We start from the raw sequence: 18,528 nt of genomic DNA, 5'->3' as shown, positions 1-18,528 counted from the left end.
TGGCGATCAGAAAACGCAGACCAAGGCAAGGCTGGTCACACCCTGCCCCCTGGTGGTGGCCGCAGACACTAGGCCAGCTGGTGGACCAGGCTAGGAGGAGGGCTAGAGAATCGAGCAAAACTGTGAGGCACATAAGGGGAATCGGATAAGGAAACCCTCAAGGGAGCCCCTTGTTCAGTCTGCCTAAAGTTAAGGAAGAATGGGGGGAGATTAGAAATGTGGGATTTATTCATTCTTTCACTCCACCAGTGTTGATTAAGTGCCTAATTATTATGGGCCAGATTCTTCTAGGAGCTAGAATAAAAAGAAGACTAAAATTTGGGTCCTTTTGGAACTTCCCTGGTGGTCCAGTGGTTAAGAATCTGCCTTCCAATGCAGGGGATGTGGATTCGATCCCAGGTCGATCGGGGAACTAAGATCCCACGTGCCGTGGGGCAACTAAGTCCTTGTGCCACAACTAGTGAGCCTGCGTGCCGCAACTACAGAGCCCACACGCTCTGGAGCCTGTGTGCCACAACTAAAGAGAAGCCTGCTCACCACAACAAAGAGCCCACATGCCGCAACTAAGACCCGATGCAGCCAAAATTAAATAAATAAATATTTAAAAAATAAAATGAAATTTGGGTCCTTTTTTCAAGTAGCTAACACTCCAGTGAGGATTATGGAGATACAAAAACTACTACAATAAAGTGTGATTAATTCAAAAATATAGGTATGTACACAGTATTGAACCAACATAGATGAGACAGATGTTAATTCTAAGGGGCACATTGACCTTCACACAGAAGGTGATGTTTAATTTAAATCTGAAGGGCAGAAAGGTTCACAGAAGTGCTCTGGGAACTGCAGAGTTTGGTATATAGGACAGAAGGCAGCAAGTAGGGAGGTGGGGGTGATACCACTGGATAAATGGGAACCAGATTATGAAGGACATCAGTTGCCATGTAGTAGGAAGCCTTGAAGGAATTTTAAGCCTAAGAGTGATATGATCTCATTTTTTCCTTAAGGACAAATCAAGGAGACAGTATAGGATTGCAGTGCGGCGGGGTGGGTGGGGGGACTTGGTAGTTAGAGTCAGAAAGACTTGGATTCAGATTCCATTTCTCCTGCTGATCAGCTGTGTGACTTTGAAGAAATGACTTAAGCTCTAAGCCTCAGTGTCCACATCGGTAAAACAGGGCTATTGTGAAACTGAATGAGATTATGCATGTAAAGCTACTGGCTCAGAGCCTGGCACCTGGTGTCCATACAATAAATATCCCTCTCTCTTAATTTTCCAAAGTGAGCGCAGAGTTTGGAGAATAACTTGGTGGGAGGGAGAGGGGGTGGCATTTGGAGAGGTGGGATGCCAAGGTGCTTGGGAGCTATTGTTTGAAGCCAAGTGAGAGATAAACCCTGAACTAAGGCAGTGGCCAGGGGGAACAGACACAGACTTGAGAGCTAATTGTGAAATACAAATCCAAAGTTCCTGCTGTCTGACTGGACGATAAGAAAGGAATAGTCTAGACTGATTCAGGTTCCTCTAGGGCAACTGGCTAGATAGTGGTGCCATTTGCTGAGATAGGGAACCATGAAAGCAGGTGCAGGATCACAGAAGAGATGATGACCTTCAATAGCTTGGCCATGATGCCACCAGTGTGCACATCTTGAAGCCCAGAGAGTGACCAAAGAGGAGCTGTTTGCAGTGGAGTGGGTATGAACAGAGTTTGGATGTAGGGACTGGAGGGAAGAGTCCCAAATATATACACATGAGGTTGAGTCCAGGATGGAGCCTGGGTGGAAGAGATGAGGGTCAGCGGCAAGCCCAAGGCTGGAGGCCAGCTCTTTTGTCCCATTATGTTCCAGTACAGAACTCTGAGAAATCTCAGAATTAGGGCTGCTTCTGTTGCAAATAGCAGAAGTCCACTTGAAATTAGCTTGAGCAAGAGAAGAAATTTATTGACTCCTATACCCGGAATTAGGAATCTGTCACTCTCCATCCCTCAGCCTGCTTCCTCTAGCCTGGTTTCCATCTCAGGCAGGTTCCTGCTTTGCAGGGCCAAGCTGACACCCAGCAGCATCAGGCTTAGGTTCTACCAGCCCAGCAACCCCAGCAGAAGGAGATCTCATGTTGAAAGTCGACAGAAAAAGCCCCAGAAAGAGACCTCATTCCCATTCCTGAACATTTCCACTGGCTGTGGCCAGAGTGACGGACACACAAATTGGCCAAGCTGAGAGCCCACCGGTAGGAGACCCACAAGACCACACAGACTGAGGAGGTGGTTCCCCAAAGGAACATTGGGGTGCTATTACCAGAAAGGGGGAGTGGATGCTGTGCCAATGCTTGCCATAGCCACATTGAGTTTGAGGTGCTCTGGCCTTTGGGGTGATACCCGTGGTCTCAAGCTGAAGAGAGATGTCTGGCTGGAGACATAACTTGAGAAGTTACCAGAGGACTTTGTGGTGGTGGTTGGGTGGGGCAGATGCATTCTCCAGGGGAATGTGGAGAGAATGACCAGGCCAGAAGTCCAAAGAAGAGATTCTGGGGTGGAGAGACATCACCACTTCATGGTAAGGCAGAAAAGAGCCCTCATCACAGGGAGAAGAAACAGGGATTTGGGAGTTGGGGACTGAGGGAACCATGGCATTAGGGCCCTGGACAACAGAAGAGCCTGGGCTCAGAGTACCCAAGCCCCGGGAAGAAGGCGAAAGGCAATGCCCAGCCCCCGGCTTCTAGACTTCCAGCGCCCCGTGGGCTCCTGCCCCTGGCCTCTCTCCTTGTTCTTAGCTTGTCACCCAACGTCTCCCAGTCGCTGTCTCCCGGGAGCAAGAGTCCTCAAAGTTACATCATGAGCAGGGGGCGAGGCGTAGCGGTGGGGCGGGGCCTCGGGGAGGAGGCAGCCGAGGAGAGGACCCAATCCTCCAATGGGAGACAAGGGTTTGGGGGCTAAGATGCAGGAGGTGGGGCTATGGCTGGGCTGACCTGGGGCTGGAGCCCCGGGCGGAGAGAGGGTCGCGCCGGCCCTGCTGGGTCCCGCCCCTTCGCCCGCCCTCCTCCTTTTTAAGCGCCTCCTGCCTAGTCTGCGCTCCCGCTCTCTGCGCCGCGCTCCCTCCTTCCCTGCCTTCCTTGTCTCCCCGGCTCCGCTCCGTTCGCGCGGCCATCCCGCAGCCCCGGCCCAGGTACCATGGCCGCTGTGTACCGCCCCGGCCTGCGGTGAGTGACCCCCAGTCCGGGGCCGACCCGCACCTTCCGCCGTGCTCGCCCCCTCGGGGCTGCCATTTGCCTTCTCCTGCTCGCCCTCCTCCGCCTGCTTTCGCCTCCGAGGAAGAGGAGGCGGGCAGGTGGCGAGTGCGTCTGGATCCACGGCCTTTCGGGTCGTGCGTCTCGCTGGAGGCCGCCCCGGGTCTCTCGGTTTCCGTCCCCACCCCCCACCCCCACCCCCCGCTTTGCTGGTCCCTGACCACACCGTCTCTATCTGCCACCCTCAGAACTTCCTTTCCACTCCTCGCTCGTCCTCGCTGGGCCCGATCTCCGTGTCTCCTCCTTTGCTTTACAGATGTAGCGCTTGTGCCCCAGATTGCGGTGAGGAGCAGTAGGGCCTTGGGGGTCAAGGGTGCATGAGCCCCTGGGGACTGAGCTCAGAGCTCCCTAAAGAAGGTAGAAGGTAAACAGCCATTCCCCAGCCTCTCCCGCGACTGGATCCTGGCAGACGAACCTGGCGGGAAGCCTAGGACAGCCAGAGGGGCCTGGGGCCCGGGAAAGAAGGGAGGCAAGGTGGAAGAGGGGGCCAAGGTGCCTTCATTCTTACCTGGCTGGCTTCATCCCCTGTCCAGGACGGGAACCCCTAGGCCCTGCTTGTCTGCCCTCTCCCCCTTTTCACAGCTTCCTGTCTTCCCTCTGTAGCCTCCCTTCTCAGCTTTTGTCCCAGAGTCTGAGCTGACCCTCTGTCTCTCCCACAGCTGGTTCCACTTGGCCAGCCCTTGTGGGTGGTCTCTGGAGAAGGGGAAAAGGAGAAGGTCCTACTCAGGAGGCTGGGGGGGGAGTGGGGGAGGGAGCTTCCCAGGAGACTTCCTGAGCCAGCATCCCCATGGAGACAGGTTCTCCCCAAGGCTGTCTGCCTTTAAAATTAATGCTCAGGGGAAATTTCTCTCTGAGGGGGAACAGAACCAGGTTACAGGAGGCTTCCACTTCTGCCCCTGGGGCCACACTGGGTTTCCACCCTGCCCTGCCCAGTGAAGCCACCCAGCTCCCACATTCACGGTCTGAGCATCCTCCCTTCCCCAGGCTTATTCCCTGTGAGTCTGAGCGCCCTGCAGTCTGATGTTCCACCCCACCACCAAGAGCCAAAGTTCTAGGCATGTGCTCTCTAGGAAAGAGAGCCAAGAGAGGGACAGGGTCATGCGGTGCTGGGCGTGTGGGGCACAGTTTCTGGCGGGCAAGGCCCTGGCATTAGGAGGACAGCTTCTCTCTCTTGGCCTTTGCTCTCTCTGGGTCACTCCACCCTGGGTCCAGGCCAACTGGAGAAGACCTTACTTTTCCCTCTCCTACGGGTGTGAAGGGACAGACTCCAGGGACCCTGTTCTAAGAATTGGGGCATGCACCCCAGCCAGTGACATTCTCCAACAGTAAGCCTTCTACACAGTTCAAAAATACCTACCCAGTGGCAGCACTTCATGCAGTCCTTGTTGGCCCAGGTGGGCAACCGCAGATCCAGTGCCTGGAACCCTGACATCCAATCGCCCACTCTCTTGTGCAAGGGCCCAAATCTAGAAACCTGGGACTTTCCATCTCAAAGACCTAGTCCTCTGCCTGAGGCTTTCCTAGTCTTACAGCATGCACATCAGAAGAAAAGAATGAAAACAGCTGTCTTTTTGACTTATAAAAACTATACTTGAGAATGAAAAGGACACCAGACACATGAAGCTGTCCACTGGGCACAGTTTACTGACATTTGGGCCATAGGACACCTGCTCATTTCCAAACATTGACCAGACGTAGTAAAAAATGGGCATGAGCTAAGCCTCCAATAACATCAGCATGCCTTATACATAGAGCCACACAGCCAGGCATGTGTCTTTATGCTCGTTTGGTGATACCTGTCCCTTGCTAATCAGGAGACACCCTCACTAAGCCTCATAAAGGCCACAAGACAGACGTGGCCTGAACCCACCTTCCTTACCTATTCCGACCTCTTCATGGTGCCTGTACCCAGACCTACTTTAGCACATCCCCAGCAGCCCAGCTTTCTGTCCCCTTGACTTGCCCATCTTCCACGAGAACACCTGGCCCATTACTTCTCTGTTTCTTCTCTTGCAGGTTTAAATGGCGTGGGCTGAGCCCCTGGGGCTGGCCCTCACGGCGCAGTATCCAGACCCTGCGAGTACTGAGTGGAGACCTGGTCCAGCTGCCTGCCAGGGTTCGAGACTTCGTGGAAAACAGTGCCCGCCTGTGCCAACCAGAGAACATCCACATCTGTGATGGGACCGAGGCGGAAAACACTGCCATACTAACCCTGCTGGAACAGCAGGGGCTCATCCGAAAGCTCCCAAAGTACAACAACTGGTAAGCCCTGAGCCCAGCGACCTGCGAGATAGGGGCAGCTGCGGGGACGGAGGCCACTTTGGGTTTACCAAGACGAAATCAAATTTAAGTAGACCATCCCAATAGAATGAGCAAGAATGGGAGCTTTGGAGGAAACAATCAGGAATTATTGGGATCGGTCTATTTTTATGTTAAGTGAATAAGCTGATACAAATAAAAGCCTTTGCTTTTTTTTTTTTTTTTTTTTTTACTTACAAGTTCAGGGAGTTTTTGCCAGGGTAGAGGCCATCAGGGAGCTGGGGCCAAGGGAACTACCCCTTAGACTGGGACGAAATCTGGAGAAAGCAACTGAGATGCAAATGGATGGGAAAAAATAAGGCCAACAGAAGACCTAGAGACAAAGTTGGACTTGAAAGAGTGGGTCTGGGATGAGGGAGATCTACTGACCACTATCTTCTTGATATCCGCTCTCCCCCAGCTGGCTGGCCCGCACAGACCCCAAGGATGTGGCACGAGTAGAGAGCAAGACGGTGATTGTAACTCCTTCTCAACGGGACACGGTGCCCCTCCCGGCTGGCGGGGCCCGTGGGCAGCTGGGCAACTGGATGTCCCCAGCTGAGTTCCAGCAAGCCGTGGATGAGAGGTTTCCAGGCTGCATGCAAGGTAACCAGGGCAGGGACACAGAGGCAGGGGCACTGAAGGAATAAACAGGTTGGAACCCTTCAGCCAGGTGGCGTTTTTCCTCCACAGGCCGAACCATGTATGTACTGCCATTCAGCATGGGTCCCGTGGGCTCCCCACTGTCCCGCACCGGAGTGCAGCTCACGGACTCCGCCTACGTGGTGGCAAGCATGCGGATTATGACCCGGCTGGGGACGCCCGTGCTTCAGGCCCTGGGAGATGGCGACTTTGTCAAGTGTCTGCACTCCGTGGGCCAGCCCCTGACTGGGCAAGGTGAGCACCTGCTCTGCCCAGGGTGGGGGGACACAGAGGCCTGCTTGTACTCAGAGGGAACCCCACATCCTACCCATCCTGATTAGTGAGATACTGAATTCCCAAGAGCTAGGGCAGCAGTGCGCTGGGGGTGAGGCTGAGTTGGCAAAGCAGTTTGCTCAAGATTGAGAAGAGTGAATTATCCATGTCCAAGAATAGGGGCATGGGAGCTGATGCATATTATGAGGTGGGAGGCCTTAGCCACCCATTGACACCACCCCTGCTGCCGAGTGTCTTTCCTGCCACCCCCTGATCCCTCCGGCCCCTGACACCCCAGTGCCTGATGCCCCTGCCAGCAGCCCCATGACCCCATTGTCCCCAGGGGAGCCGGTGAGCCAGTGGCCATGCAACCCAGAGAAAACCCTGATTGGCCACGTGCCCGACCAGTGGGAGATCGTCTCCTTCGGCAGCGGCTATGGTGGCAACTCCCTGCTGGGCAAGAAGTGCTTTGCCCTTCGCATCGCCTCTCGGCTGGCCCGGGATGAGGGCTGGCTGGCGGAGCACATGCTGGTGAGGGCCTGGTGAGGATCTGGGCAGCTTCGGGGGGCAGGCCAAGGGTGGGGCCTGGCCAGTCAGCCTCAGCCTCGCCTCTCCACTGCCAAGTACCCAACTGGCGGGCCAGGGACTCTGCGCAAATGCCTGAAGCTTTGGCCCGAGGCTGCTGAATGTCGCGGTTTGGGGGGGCCTCCCCTTGCTGCCACCCCAGGCCCTGTAGCAAGGCAGTGCACCTGTTTCATGAATAAACATTGGTCCTCCCTGTTGACCCCTAGCTGTCCTTCCCATGCAGACCACGCCTAACCTCTGGTGACCTCTTCCTTGCTCCCTCTCCCCACCTGGCAGATCCTGGGTATCACCAACCCCGCGGGGAAGAAGCGCTATGTGGCAGCTGCCTTCCCCAGCGCCTGTGGCAAGACAAACCTGGCCATGATGCGGCCGGCACTGCCAGGCTGGAGAGTGGAGTGTGTGGGGGATGACATCGCCTGGATGAGGTTTGACAGTGATGGTGAGAGGCCCTTGGATCATACTCGCCATTCTGGTTCTTACCAGAGTGTAGGATTCCTGCGTCCACTGCTCAGGGTGAACTTTGTCAGTGAGAACCTTCTCCTGAACAACCACCCCTCCCCCATGCCTCCTGGCAGCCCAGCCGCCCTGGAGATGCAAAACCTTTCCCCTCAGATCTAGGGTCCAGCTCGGGGCACGGAGGGGCTGAGCAGGACCTTCCGAGGCTGAACCTCTCGACTCTTCCTGGTTAGTCCTTCCGTTTTTTCACATTTCCTCCCGACAGGTCGACTCCGGGCCATCAACCCTGAGAACGGCTTCTTTGGGGTGGCCCCCGGCACCTCCGCCACCACCAATCCCAATGCCATGGCCACAATCCAGAGTAACACCCTTTTCACCAACGTGGCTGAGACCAGCGATGGCGGCGTATACTGGGAGGGCATTGACCAGCCTCTTCCACCCGGCGTCACCGTGACCTCCTGGCTGGGCAAACCCTGGAAACCTGGTATGGGGCAGGGAGGGGGTGTAAGTCAGCCCCCAGGGCTCAGCACCTTGCTGATGTAAAAGCCTTTTCCTCAACCTGCAGCCATCTTCCAGGGCCTCTGGGACTCAAAGGGAGCTATGCAACCCTAAGCAAGATCTCAGTTCACGTCCCCATTCAGTTTGTGGCCTGGCTGAGTCGCTTAACCTCCTGAGCTTCAGTTTCCCCATCACATGAATGGGGGTAGTTTTCATAGTACCTATCTTACAAGGTGTTGGAGGGTTAAATTAAATAATGCATGCAGGGCTTCCCTGGTGGCGCAGTGGTTGAGAGTCCGCCTGCCGGTGCAGCGGACATGGGTTCATGCCCCGGTCCGGGAAGATCCCACATTCTGCAGAGCGGCTGGGCCGTGAGCCATGGCCGCTGAGCCTGCGCGTCTGGAGCCTGTGCTCCGCAACGGGAAAGGCCACAACAGTGAGAGGCCCGCACACTGCAAAAAAAAAAAAAAATGCATGCAAAGGATTCAACGTAGTGCCGAATACATAGTAAATTCTCAATTAATATAAGCTGGATATTTTTAAGGGAGGGTGTCTTGGAAATTATTACAGAAAGAATTGGACTCAAAGCACAGTCATAAAGTTTGACCCATTAGGAAGAAGCCTGCCCCTCCCCCTGCCACTTGGACCCTCACCCCACCCTGACTCCCCATGTAATAACCATTGCCTAAAGGTCAGTATTGTTACCCTCACCCTTCCCCTGCCCCTCCAACACAGACACCCCAGTCTTTCCGAACGAAATCAGACCAGCTCTTTAGCCTCTCCTAGAAGCTAGTTTCTCAACCCTGTCATTACTCCCTTGTGCCCTGCAGCCCTGCCCCGTCCTCCAGCCCTGCACTCTGGACCTTCAGCTTTCAGTGGCCTTTGGCATTACGCGAGCCGAGACCTAGGGGTGGGAGCAAAGAGGAGCCTAGCAGGGGAGGGTGGCCTGTGGTCACTGAAGCCTACATTCAAGTTTTCCAGGCTGGCTTAGCAGTCACCCCCCTCATTTAATCATCCTTCATTTTCTCTAACACCATCATTAAGCCCTCCTTAGCCTCCCCACCCAATTGAGAAATCCAAGAAACTTTCATATTTCGCCACAGGCTAGTTGCCCAACCCCTTCACCACCTCTGGATTCAGGGGTGTAACGAGGGCATGTTGTGCTCAGCTTCAGTTCTTAGAATAATACCTTGTGCTAGGTCCTCAGCTGGGGGCTGATGAAAGTGCAAGAGAGAAGCATAAGGATGGTTCTTACATGAAAGTGGAGGCAGGAGTTGGGGGGCAGAGGGGGGCGGGGGCGCTGGCTCCGTGACTCCCTTGCCTCCCAGGTCCAACCAGTAACCTTTGGCAGAGAAAGCACCGTGTCCCTTCAGGGCCCCCGTGATGGTGCTTTATACATACGCCACTGACTCGGTCCCAGCTCCTCTCCAGGCACCTGAAGGGGCCAAATGACCTGGGCTCCTCAGGTTATGACTGCCCAGGTTATGTCCTCGTCTGAGTTCTTCAAGCCCTGTCACTCCAGCCGGGTCTGAGCAGACCCAGGGAAACCACCAAAACCTCGCTAGCTTTAAAATCAGTTCCTGTTTGCATTCTCATAGCTCAGGAGATTCTGTCTTCCGCCATTTGCTGATGGAAAGTCAGTTGTCTGTAAACTGAAGAAACAACAAAGACAATAGCAAAGAAGAAAGTCGGTTGTCTGAAATACTGACCTGTCTCAGTTTTTGCTTTAGGTTTGAGTGTTTATTTAAATAATAATCCCGTAAATTAAAAGAAGAGTTCCTGGGGGAAAATTTCCATTATAACCCTATGCCAATATTTAACCTCATTCCCTTGAGCACTGCTCAGTGCCAAGTGGCTGTAGCTTGGCATAAACATTAATGTCCTGCTAAACACCAATTCCTCTCTTGCTCTTTTCTCCCATAGCTCAGCCAGCAGTACCATTATGGATAAATAGCCTGATCTTCAGCGGAGATGTCCTGGCTCCCTTCTCCCTGCTCCTTACCAACCTCCAACCAGAGATTGTGGGGGGCTGATGAGGCAAAAAGAAACTGCGCAAGAGTGTCTGCAAATGTCTCTGTGTATTGGGGGTGGACGTGCCCTTGGAAGTGATAGTATTTGTATTTGCTCTGCCAGGTGACAAGGAGCCCTGTGCACATCCCAATTCTCGCTTTTGTGCCCCGGCTCGCCAGTGCCCCATCATAGACCCAGCCTGGGAGGCCCCTGAGGGTGTCCCCATTGACGCCATCATCTTTGGAGGCCGCAGACCCAAAGGTAAACATCGTGGGGGCTCCATGCCAACTGGGTTAAGGGTTGGGCTCTCTGTCAGGGCCCACCTCCCTCTTGTACTTAAAGCTCAGAGAGCCTCAACCTGGATCGCCAAATACAGCTATCTGCCTCTCGAGCAGCCCCCTGGAGAATGCAAAATCGAGGTGGAGTGGGAGGCATGGGGTTTGAAAATGGGCAGCTGAGGTCCTAGGAGAGAGAAGGAGTCAAGATCACCAGAAGGGATGCAGTGATCGTACAAAGATAAGGGCTGCCTTTGACCACGTGCACTGGTGTCCCAGGAGTCCCCCTGGTATATGAGGCCTTCAACTGGCGCCATGGGGTGTTTGTGGGCAGCGCCATGCGCTCGGAGGCCACTGCCGCGGCTGAACACAAAGGTGAGCTCCACTTCTGTGTGCCCAGCTTGCCTCTCCTCTCCCTTCCTGAACCAGACCTTCCTCCTGCCCACCCCTTCCCACGTGTATCTTTGCCCCATTCCCTTCCCCTCACCCTGCCTTGAGGATGTTCCAGAACCGCCAACATTTCACAGCTTCCTCCGGCTGGAGGCGGGGTACCTTTCTCTTCTCCAGTAAGAAGGGAGGTTCCTTACCCATCCTGCTCCCCTCCCCAGGGAAGGTCATCATGCACGACCCATTTGCCATGCGGCCCTTTTTTGGCTACAACTTTGGGCGCTACCTTGAACACTGGCTGAGCATGGAGGGGCTCAAGGGGGCCCGGCTGCCCCGCATCTTCCATGTCAACTGGTTCCGGCGTGACGAGGCAGGCCACTTCCTGTGGCCAGGCTTTGGAGAGAATGTTCGGGTGCTAGACTGGATCTGCCGGCGCCTAGAGGGGGAGGACAGTGCCCGAGAAACGCCCATTGGGCTGGTGCCAAAGGAAGGTGGCTTGGATCTCAGCGGCCTGGGAGCCATAGACACCACCCAGCTGTTCTCGCTCCCCAAGGACTTCTGGGAACAGGAGGTTCGTGACATTCGGAGCTACCTGACAGAGCAGGTCAACCAGGATCTGCCCAAGGAGGTGTTGGCTGAGCTGGAGGCCTTGGAGGGACGCGTGCGCAGAATGTGACCTGAGGCTACAGCTAGCGAGGGAGCATGACCCCACCCCCCCACCCCCCCCTACCCCCGGCTCCAACCCTCCCAGGAATAAGCGAGCTACCACACTTGCAGAAAATATGAGCAACTTGACATAACTATCATCTTCTGGGTGCCGTGAGACCAGGCCACAGACCTTCCCCCACATGCTGCCCAATAATGAGATGCTCATTTATTTAATATAACATCTGTGCTGTTTTCATTTCCTGCCTGTCTTCACAGGCTTCCCTTTAACACCAATCTCACAATCTTCTTCCAACCCTTCCAAGTAGCTGGTGTCCCAGTGCAGCCTGCCCTGGCACAGCCTGGTGGTATAAGGACCTCTCTCACAGGCATCTCTGCCACCGAGCCACTGAGTAGGAATTGCTGGGAGAAGGCAGTAACTACTCATGTCCTGAGGTCTTAAAAAGGTGGGGCCTCTGTGAGCTGCTCAGTACAGCCTCCAGGCCTAAAATTCCCAGTCTCCCATCAGAGACACAGAAGCCTCTATAACCCCACTCACCAGTGAAGCAGTTCCATTGTCGATTCTCAAACCTGTTTTTCCTCCTGCCTGACCTGAAATTGGGACCCGCAAAGTATTCATGAAAGCTTATTCAATATTAAGGCAGCTTCCATAGTAGCTTCTGTGTGCCAGGTGCTATTCAGGGGTGTCAGCTGAGAATAACTTCACCCGTGATCTAGATCAAGCTGAGTGAATGTATAAACTGAGATGGGTACGAGGGAAGTATGTACCCAGAAAATCAGGACAAATTTTAACAAAATAAAAATTACCATTTTAAAAATGGGAATAATAAAACGGGGAATTCCCTCAGAAGAAAACACTGGAGGAGGAAACACGGTGTTCTCATAGAAAACAGCCAATAACCAGTGACAATGTGTAACAGCAGAAAAGAATCTAAAGGTCAGAGTGGATCACATGCTAAAACACAGCAGTGGAGTCCATTGCACTTAAATATATCTAGCCAAATCCTCAGCTTCATAAATAGCATGTGATAACTGAAACAATATGATCAGAGGCAGCGTAGTATAGATGTTAGGCACCTAGTAGACTCAGGCCAGGGGTGCCTCTCACTTTCTTCAGCTGTAAAATGAGGATGTGCCTACATCTAACAGTGTTGTTTGGATTAAGAGTCAGTGAAGCCAGGCACTCAGAACTATGCCTGACAAGGAATAACCATTGAATATATGTTAGCTGTCCTCACCTTTCCACTCTACACTGATTAGAGTGGGCCCCGTAGGCATATGTTATACATTGCTGGCTCCACAGTTTAAGAGGAAAACAAGCAATGTAAATACAATTTAGAGGAGAAAGAAAAATAGGTTTGGAAATAAGTCCTTCCTGGTAAGAGGCAGGGAACTGGGGTTCCAGACACCTCTCTGGTAACTAAATGCACAGGGGGTAGGAAGGTGTTAGCCTTAAAAATGATTTTGGGGACTTCCCTGGTGGTCCAGTCGTTAAGACTCCACGCTTCCATGGCAGGGGGCACAGGTTCAATCCCTGGTCGGGGAACTAAGGTCCTGCATGCCCTGTGGCACAACCAAAAAAAAGGAAAAGATTTTGTTTCTCCAAAGAAGACATACAGCTGGCCAACAGGCACGTGAAAAAACGCTCAACTTCACTAATTATTAGAGAAATGCAAATGAAACTACAATGCGGTAACACCTCATACCGGTTAGAATGGCCATCATCAAAAAGTCTACAAACAGTAAATGCTGGAGAGGGTGTGGAGAAAGAAGAACCCTCCTAAACTGTTGGTAGGAATATAAATTTGTGCAGCCACTATGGAGAACAGTATGGAAGCTCCTTAAAAAACTAAAAATAGAGTTACCATATGACCCAGCAACCCCACTCCTGGGCATATATCCAGAGAAAACTAGAATCCAAAAAGACACATGCACCCCAATATTCATTGCAGCACTATTTACAATAGCCAAGACATGGAAGCAACCTAAATGTCCATCGACAGAGGAATGGAGAAAGATGATGTGGCACATATATACAATGGAATATTAGCCATAAAAAAGAATGAAATAATGCCATTTGCAGCAACATGGATGGACCTAGAGATTATCATACGAAGTGAAGTAAGCCAGACAGAGAAACACAAACATCATATAATACTGCTTATATGTAGAATCTGAAAAAAAAAAAAAAGATACAAATGAACTTATTTACAAAACAGAAATAGACCCACACACAGAAAACAAACTTATGGTTACCAAAGGGTAAGGTTGGGGAGTGGGGGGGAAGGGATAAATTAGGAGGATGGGATTAACATATACACACTACTATATATAAAATAGATAACCAACAAGGACCTACTGTATAGCACAGGGAACTATACTCAATATTTTGTAATAACCTATAAAAGAAAAGAATCTGAAAAAGAATACACACACACATATATGAATCACTGTGCTGTACACCTGAAACTAACACAACATTGTAAATCAACTACACCTCAATTTAAAAGTTAAAAAAAATAAAAACTCTGGAAAAACCCCAGTAAAAATGATTCTGTCAATGAGAATAAAATTGGGCTCTATGCCCTGCAGCTCCAGATAAATGATAAAATATAGTTAACCTTTTTATTTCAAAATAAAACAGATAAAGAAGACCATACAAAACAAAAGTATAGCTTAATAAACTAATATAAATGGAACAACCTTGAAACCATTACCCAGAAAAAGAAACAACTTTGCCAAACACTAAAAGCCCCCCCACCCCCTTGCCATGCTCCTCATCTTCATCACAGCCCCTCCTTCCTGGTGGAAATGGACACCATGGTTCATGATAGTCACATCCTTGCTTTTTTATTTTTTTTCCCCTGGAGTTGTATTACCCAAATCCAGATCCCTAGACATTATAGTTTTTGTAGTTATAGTCTTGCACATTTAAAAAAATGTATATGCCTTTTAAGTCTCTTTCAATCTACAGGTTCCCCCTCCACTCTCTGATTTTCCCTCAGTTTAACCATTGAAGAATCCAGGCCTAGATGCTCAATGCCTAGATTCATTCATTTATTAGGGATTTCAAAACAGCTATACTCAAACTCTGTCATAATAGTTGGAATAATTTTACAAAGGGACACTCCTTTTATCTTCTATTTCATCACTCAAAGGTACAGTTTATATAAGAACAGCAAGTAACTGCTTGATTCTTCTCCTTTATTTACCATCTTCAAAATAATGATTTGGCTTCATATTCTTCAAAAAGGTGACCAATTAGTAACACACACACACACCCCCATTATGAACTCATGGATTTAAACATACTTAATGTTTATTAAATTATCCTTATAATGCTCAAATTATCCCATCTTTGGCCATAAGCTTGGCTTCTGAGTCCTTTTGACATTACCCTGATGATGTTTACTGGCTTCTTTGCTACCTGGAATGGTAAGTTGTTCCATGCTCATCTTGTACATTTCCTACCCCAGACCTAGAATCAACCATTACCCCAAGCTCTGGTTTCTTTCCATGGGAAATGGTATTTTAAGATTTAGGTGGTAGGAGTGTTTATTGCTACTAGATTGTTTCTAGATCTTTTCACTGAATGGGGATAGGAAGATAAAACACCTCATGGGTTCATACTGATAGTTCCTATTCAAACTCAGGGCTAAAGGGTTTTTAACTTCTATATTACATTTGTAACTCCTATCACCACACAAAAAATTCTGGGTCCCAAGGACATAGGAGACAAGAGTATTAGAAATCCCATAATTACTCAATTTCTTTATAGTCAACACATTTTAAGTCCTGGGCAAACTAGCATACTTCCCCCGTTCCTTCTACATCGAACATGCTGCAAGAAGATAAGTTATAAACACACGTCATCCGTCACTTCAGAAGACAGAACTTTCCCTTGTGTTGCCTGAAGCTGTACACGTGTCCCAGGAGCTCTGTGGAGTCACCAGGCTGGGAGCTGGGACTGGGGAGAGACAGGACAGGGGTAGCCAAAGAAAGAAAAATTTGCTTTCCCTCTCTCCTCTCAAGCTCAGCCCGCCCCCTGGTGGAGATGCTAATGAGCCGGGAACAGCCCAAGGCAGGTCAGATCGGAAGTCAACTAGCTGACATGTACAGAGCAGTTACTAGAACCAGTCCTAAAATGGGTGCTAAAGGTAGAAAACCTCTCTGTGGCTTCAACTGGCTTTAAGTGTAGCTGGGGAGAGTGGAGGCTGCCCAAATGAAAAGCACTTACAAATTGTCACCAAGCAACACGCCAAATTTCAAAATCATGAGAGGGAAGGCCAATAAAGTTTATCAAAATGACTTCATTATTTTTAAAGAAACACCATTGTCTTTCAATGAAACACATTGTATAGCCTAACATATAAAAGCTCATATACATTTTTAAAATAATGTAAGTCACAAGTGACATAATCAACTTCATAGGCTTAAAAATCTTTTTTACATTCAAAAATCAACCAATGGAAAAAAAAAAAAAATCAACCAATGGATCCAGAGATGAAATCCTATATTCTTTAGAATTTGATGTTAAAGATTCGTTTTGGCCATAAAACCTCAGATTTTTCAACACTTACCATGACTGAAATGTCTTATTCAATAATATACAAATTCCATATTTCAAAGGCTTGAATTTAGATTTTATTCAGTTTTAAACTGCATTTGTAAATTAAAAAGATTTGTAAGCTAAGGAGGAGAAGAGGAAAGAGGTTAATTTAAAAACGAGTTAAGGGCCTCCATGGTGGCACAGTGGTTAAGAATCCGCCTGCCAATGCAAGGAACACGAGTTTGAGCCCTGGTCTGGGAAGATCCCACATGCCACGGAATAACAAGCCCGTGTGCCACAACTACTGAGCCTGAGCTCAGGGGCCTGCAAGCCACAACTACTGAGCCCACGTGCCACAACTACTGAAGCTGCACGCTTAGAGCCTGTGCTCTGCAACAAGAGAAGCCACGACAATGAGAAGGCCGCCCACTGCAACGAAGAGTAGCCCCCGCTAGCCGCAGAGAAAGCCCGTGTGCAGCAATGAAGACCCAACACAGCCAAAAATAAATAAATTTATTTTTAAAATTTAAAAATAAATAATAAAAATGAGTTAAGATGAGTGTAACAGAAGTTTTTGTTTTCTGTGGACCTCAGGTGGTCGAATTGTGTTAACCATGATGCTTTGTTCATACTGTATCTTTGTCATTAGTTCATGCAAGGCCTTCTCCATTTTATTATTTGTTTAATGATGTAATGAGCCCAGGTATTTTTATACTTTTTAAATGCAAATTTAAACCATATTGTTTTTGCATCCACCACATGTCACCAGAAGAACTACCACCTTTTTTCAACCTAAAAATGTAACTTGCACAATTTCCCACAGTGTAAAAATAGAAGACTACATAATTTTAATGGCTCCCTGGCATTTTTGTCTACCATATGGACCATCATTTATTTAACCAATCCCATTCCGTAGCAGTGTGTTTGGATCTATTTTGTTTCCAGTGTTTTACTACTGTCAATAATTGCTCTGCTGAACATAAACATTTTTGCTAGACTTAGCATAGAAGTCAGGGCTAGATTTCTTAGAAGTGACACCACTGGGTCATAAAGAAGGGAGTCTGACTGGTAGAGATAAAGCTTCCCCCAGATAAGAAATTCTTCTGGGAAGGTGCAGAGGGGGAAACAAGCAAGGAATTTATGGCCATATTTGCTTGGCAGAAGTAACAAAAAAATGAGGCTAGTAAAAAAGACAACCAGGTTTGGAAGTTTGTATTTGAAACAATAAACAATAGTGAACCATTTGTAGGTTCTTAAGAACTAAATGCTATTAGAGAAGAATATTTCTAGCAGATCAACTAACTAGGAGAGGCGTGACATAATGAAAACTTGATGTTGGGTGATGACCCTGAAAAACCACCTCAACTAATCAGCTAAGAATCCACAGGACTTGAAGAACTGAATTAAAAGGGCAAAGAGGAGGGAAAGATCATTTTGGAAAATGATTCCAGATTTTCCAGGCTGGACAACCCAGAAACCAGACTCCTAAGATTCTTTGATTTATAATTATTTTATAATTTATAAATTTAGAATTTATTTCTAAATAAAGCTAAGATTTATTGAGACAATACTATAGGGCAGATAGTAAGTAACCTAGCAATAGGAGATGGCTGACTGTTAGAGCCGGCTACATAATTAGCAGAGCCCAGAGCAAGAGGAAAATGTGGGGCGCTTGCTCAAAGACTTTTAAGAATTTCAAAAGGTGACGGCAGAACGTTAAGGCAAGTGTGGGCCTCTGAAGCCGCCCTGGTGACAACAGATACTAAGGTCCGATCTAGCGATCTAGAAAACAGGAGGCATCACCCGAAGGGCTAACCACACCCTCTCCCTCCGAGCGAGAGCGAGCCCCAGAAGGAGATGCCAGGGAATCCAAGGGCCCCCGCTCTCCTAAGCAGCACTTCTAAGAGAGTGCGGGCTGGGGGCGCTGAGGTGCAGCTTGGACCCTGGGCCTATGCTCCCGGCACGGTAGCTCGACCCACCCCCGCCACCCCACCCAGCACGGGCGAGGATCCCGAGGTACACAAGTCCTGGCCTTGGACTCAGCCGGGTTACTCATAAACCCGGAGGAGGGGGTAGGAGGCGCCGCGCGTGCACACCCCGGACAAGCGGCCCGCGGCGGAGAAGCACCCCAAGGACAGATGGTCTAAGAAAAGTCCGCAAATCCCTGAAGGCCCAGGAGGAGTCTGAGTGGAACAGACGAAAGGCGGGCGGAGACACTTGGGGTTGCTAAGGGAGCGTCTGCAAAGAGCGCGGAGGGAAGCCAGGGGTCATCTAGAAAGCTGCCAAAACGGCTAACGGGCGGTCTACAAAGGGCGGTCCCCACAAGAACAAGGCTTCCGGAAGCTAAGCCCGGAAGGGCGGGTGCGAAGGCCTGTGACTTGAGCACATTCCAAAAGCCCCGGGCACCCTTTAGGGCAAGGACGGCTGTAGCTGCAGCCGGCGAAAAGAGAAAAGCTAAAGCCGGACAGGGACCAGGGGAGGAAAGAGTAGGCCCTTAGAGATCGCCTGAAAAGTGCGAAGCCCAATTAACCTAAGGGACCGACAGCAAATTGTACCCCTTGCTAAGCCACCTCTCCGAAGCACACCAACTTCTTTTGTAAGCCCCGCCC

The 18,528-nt window shown here is 50.0% G+C and overlaps 1 protein-coding gene across 3 annotated transcripts; it reads left to right on the top strand.

The window, feature by feature from the left end:
* Positions 1–3,072: 3,072 nt before the first annotated feature.
* PCK2 (phosphoenolpyruvate carboxykinase 2, mitochondrial) lies at positions 3,073–12,146 on the top strand. 3 transcript variants are annotated; one of them, XM_082648559.1, is made up of 10 exons: positions 3,073–3,193; positions 5,297–5,542; positions 6,000–6,184; positions 6,272–6,475; positions 6,837–7,024; positions 7,355–7,517; positions 7,800–8,018; positions 10,166–10,303; positions 10,597–10,692; positions 10,926–12,146. In XM_082648559.1, exons 1-10 carry the CDS (start codon positions 3,165–3,167, stop codon positions 11,378–11,380), a joined length of 1,923 nt encoding a protein of 640 aa, XP_082504685.1. In that variant the 5' UTR covers positions 3,073–3,164; the 3' UTR covers positions 11,381–12,146. The 3 variants fall into 3 exon arrangements, with proteins under 3 accessions (XP_082504685.1, XP_082504686.1, XP_082504687.1); XM_082648560.1 differs by lacking the exon at positions 10,597–10,692; XM_082648561.1 differs by lacking the exons at positions 10,166–10,303; positions 10,597–10,692; positions 10,926–12,146 and adding an exon at positions 9,956–10,119.
* The last annotated feature ends 6,382 nt before the right edge of the window (positions 12,147–18,528 follow it).

This window comes from Grampus griseus (genome assembly GCF_964374135.1).
Source record: "Grampus griseus genome assembly, chromosome: 2".
NCBI lineage: Eukaryota > Metazoa > Chordata > Mammalia > Artiodactyla > Delphinidae > Grampus > Grampus griseus.
The sequence above is the reverse complement of the archived record's forward strand: the minus strand, read 5'-3'. Positions and strand labels throughout refer to the sequence as shown.

Bases quoted from the DNA above. Each gene is read 5' to 3' on its own strand.
- PCK2 (XM_082648559.1), top strand. From the start codon at position 3,165: ATGGCCGCTGTGTACCGCCCCGGCCTGCG. The intron at 7,518-7,799 runs GTGAGAGGCCCT...TCCTCCCGACAG, and splicing joins GATGAGGTTTGACAGTGATG to GTCGACTCCGGGCCATCAAC. The intron at 8,019-10,165 runs GTATGGGGCAGG...TTGCTCTGCCAG, and splicing joins GGGCAAACCCTGGAAACCTG to GTGACAAGGAGCCCTGTGCA.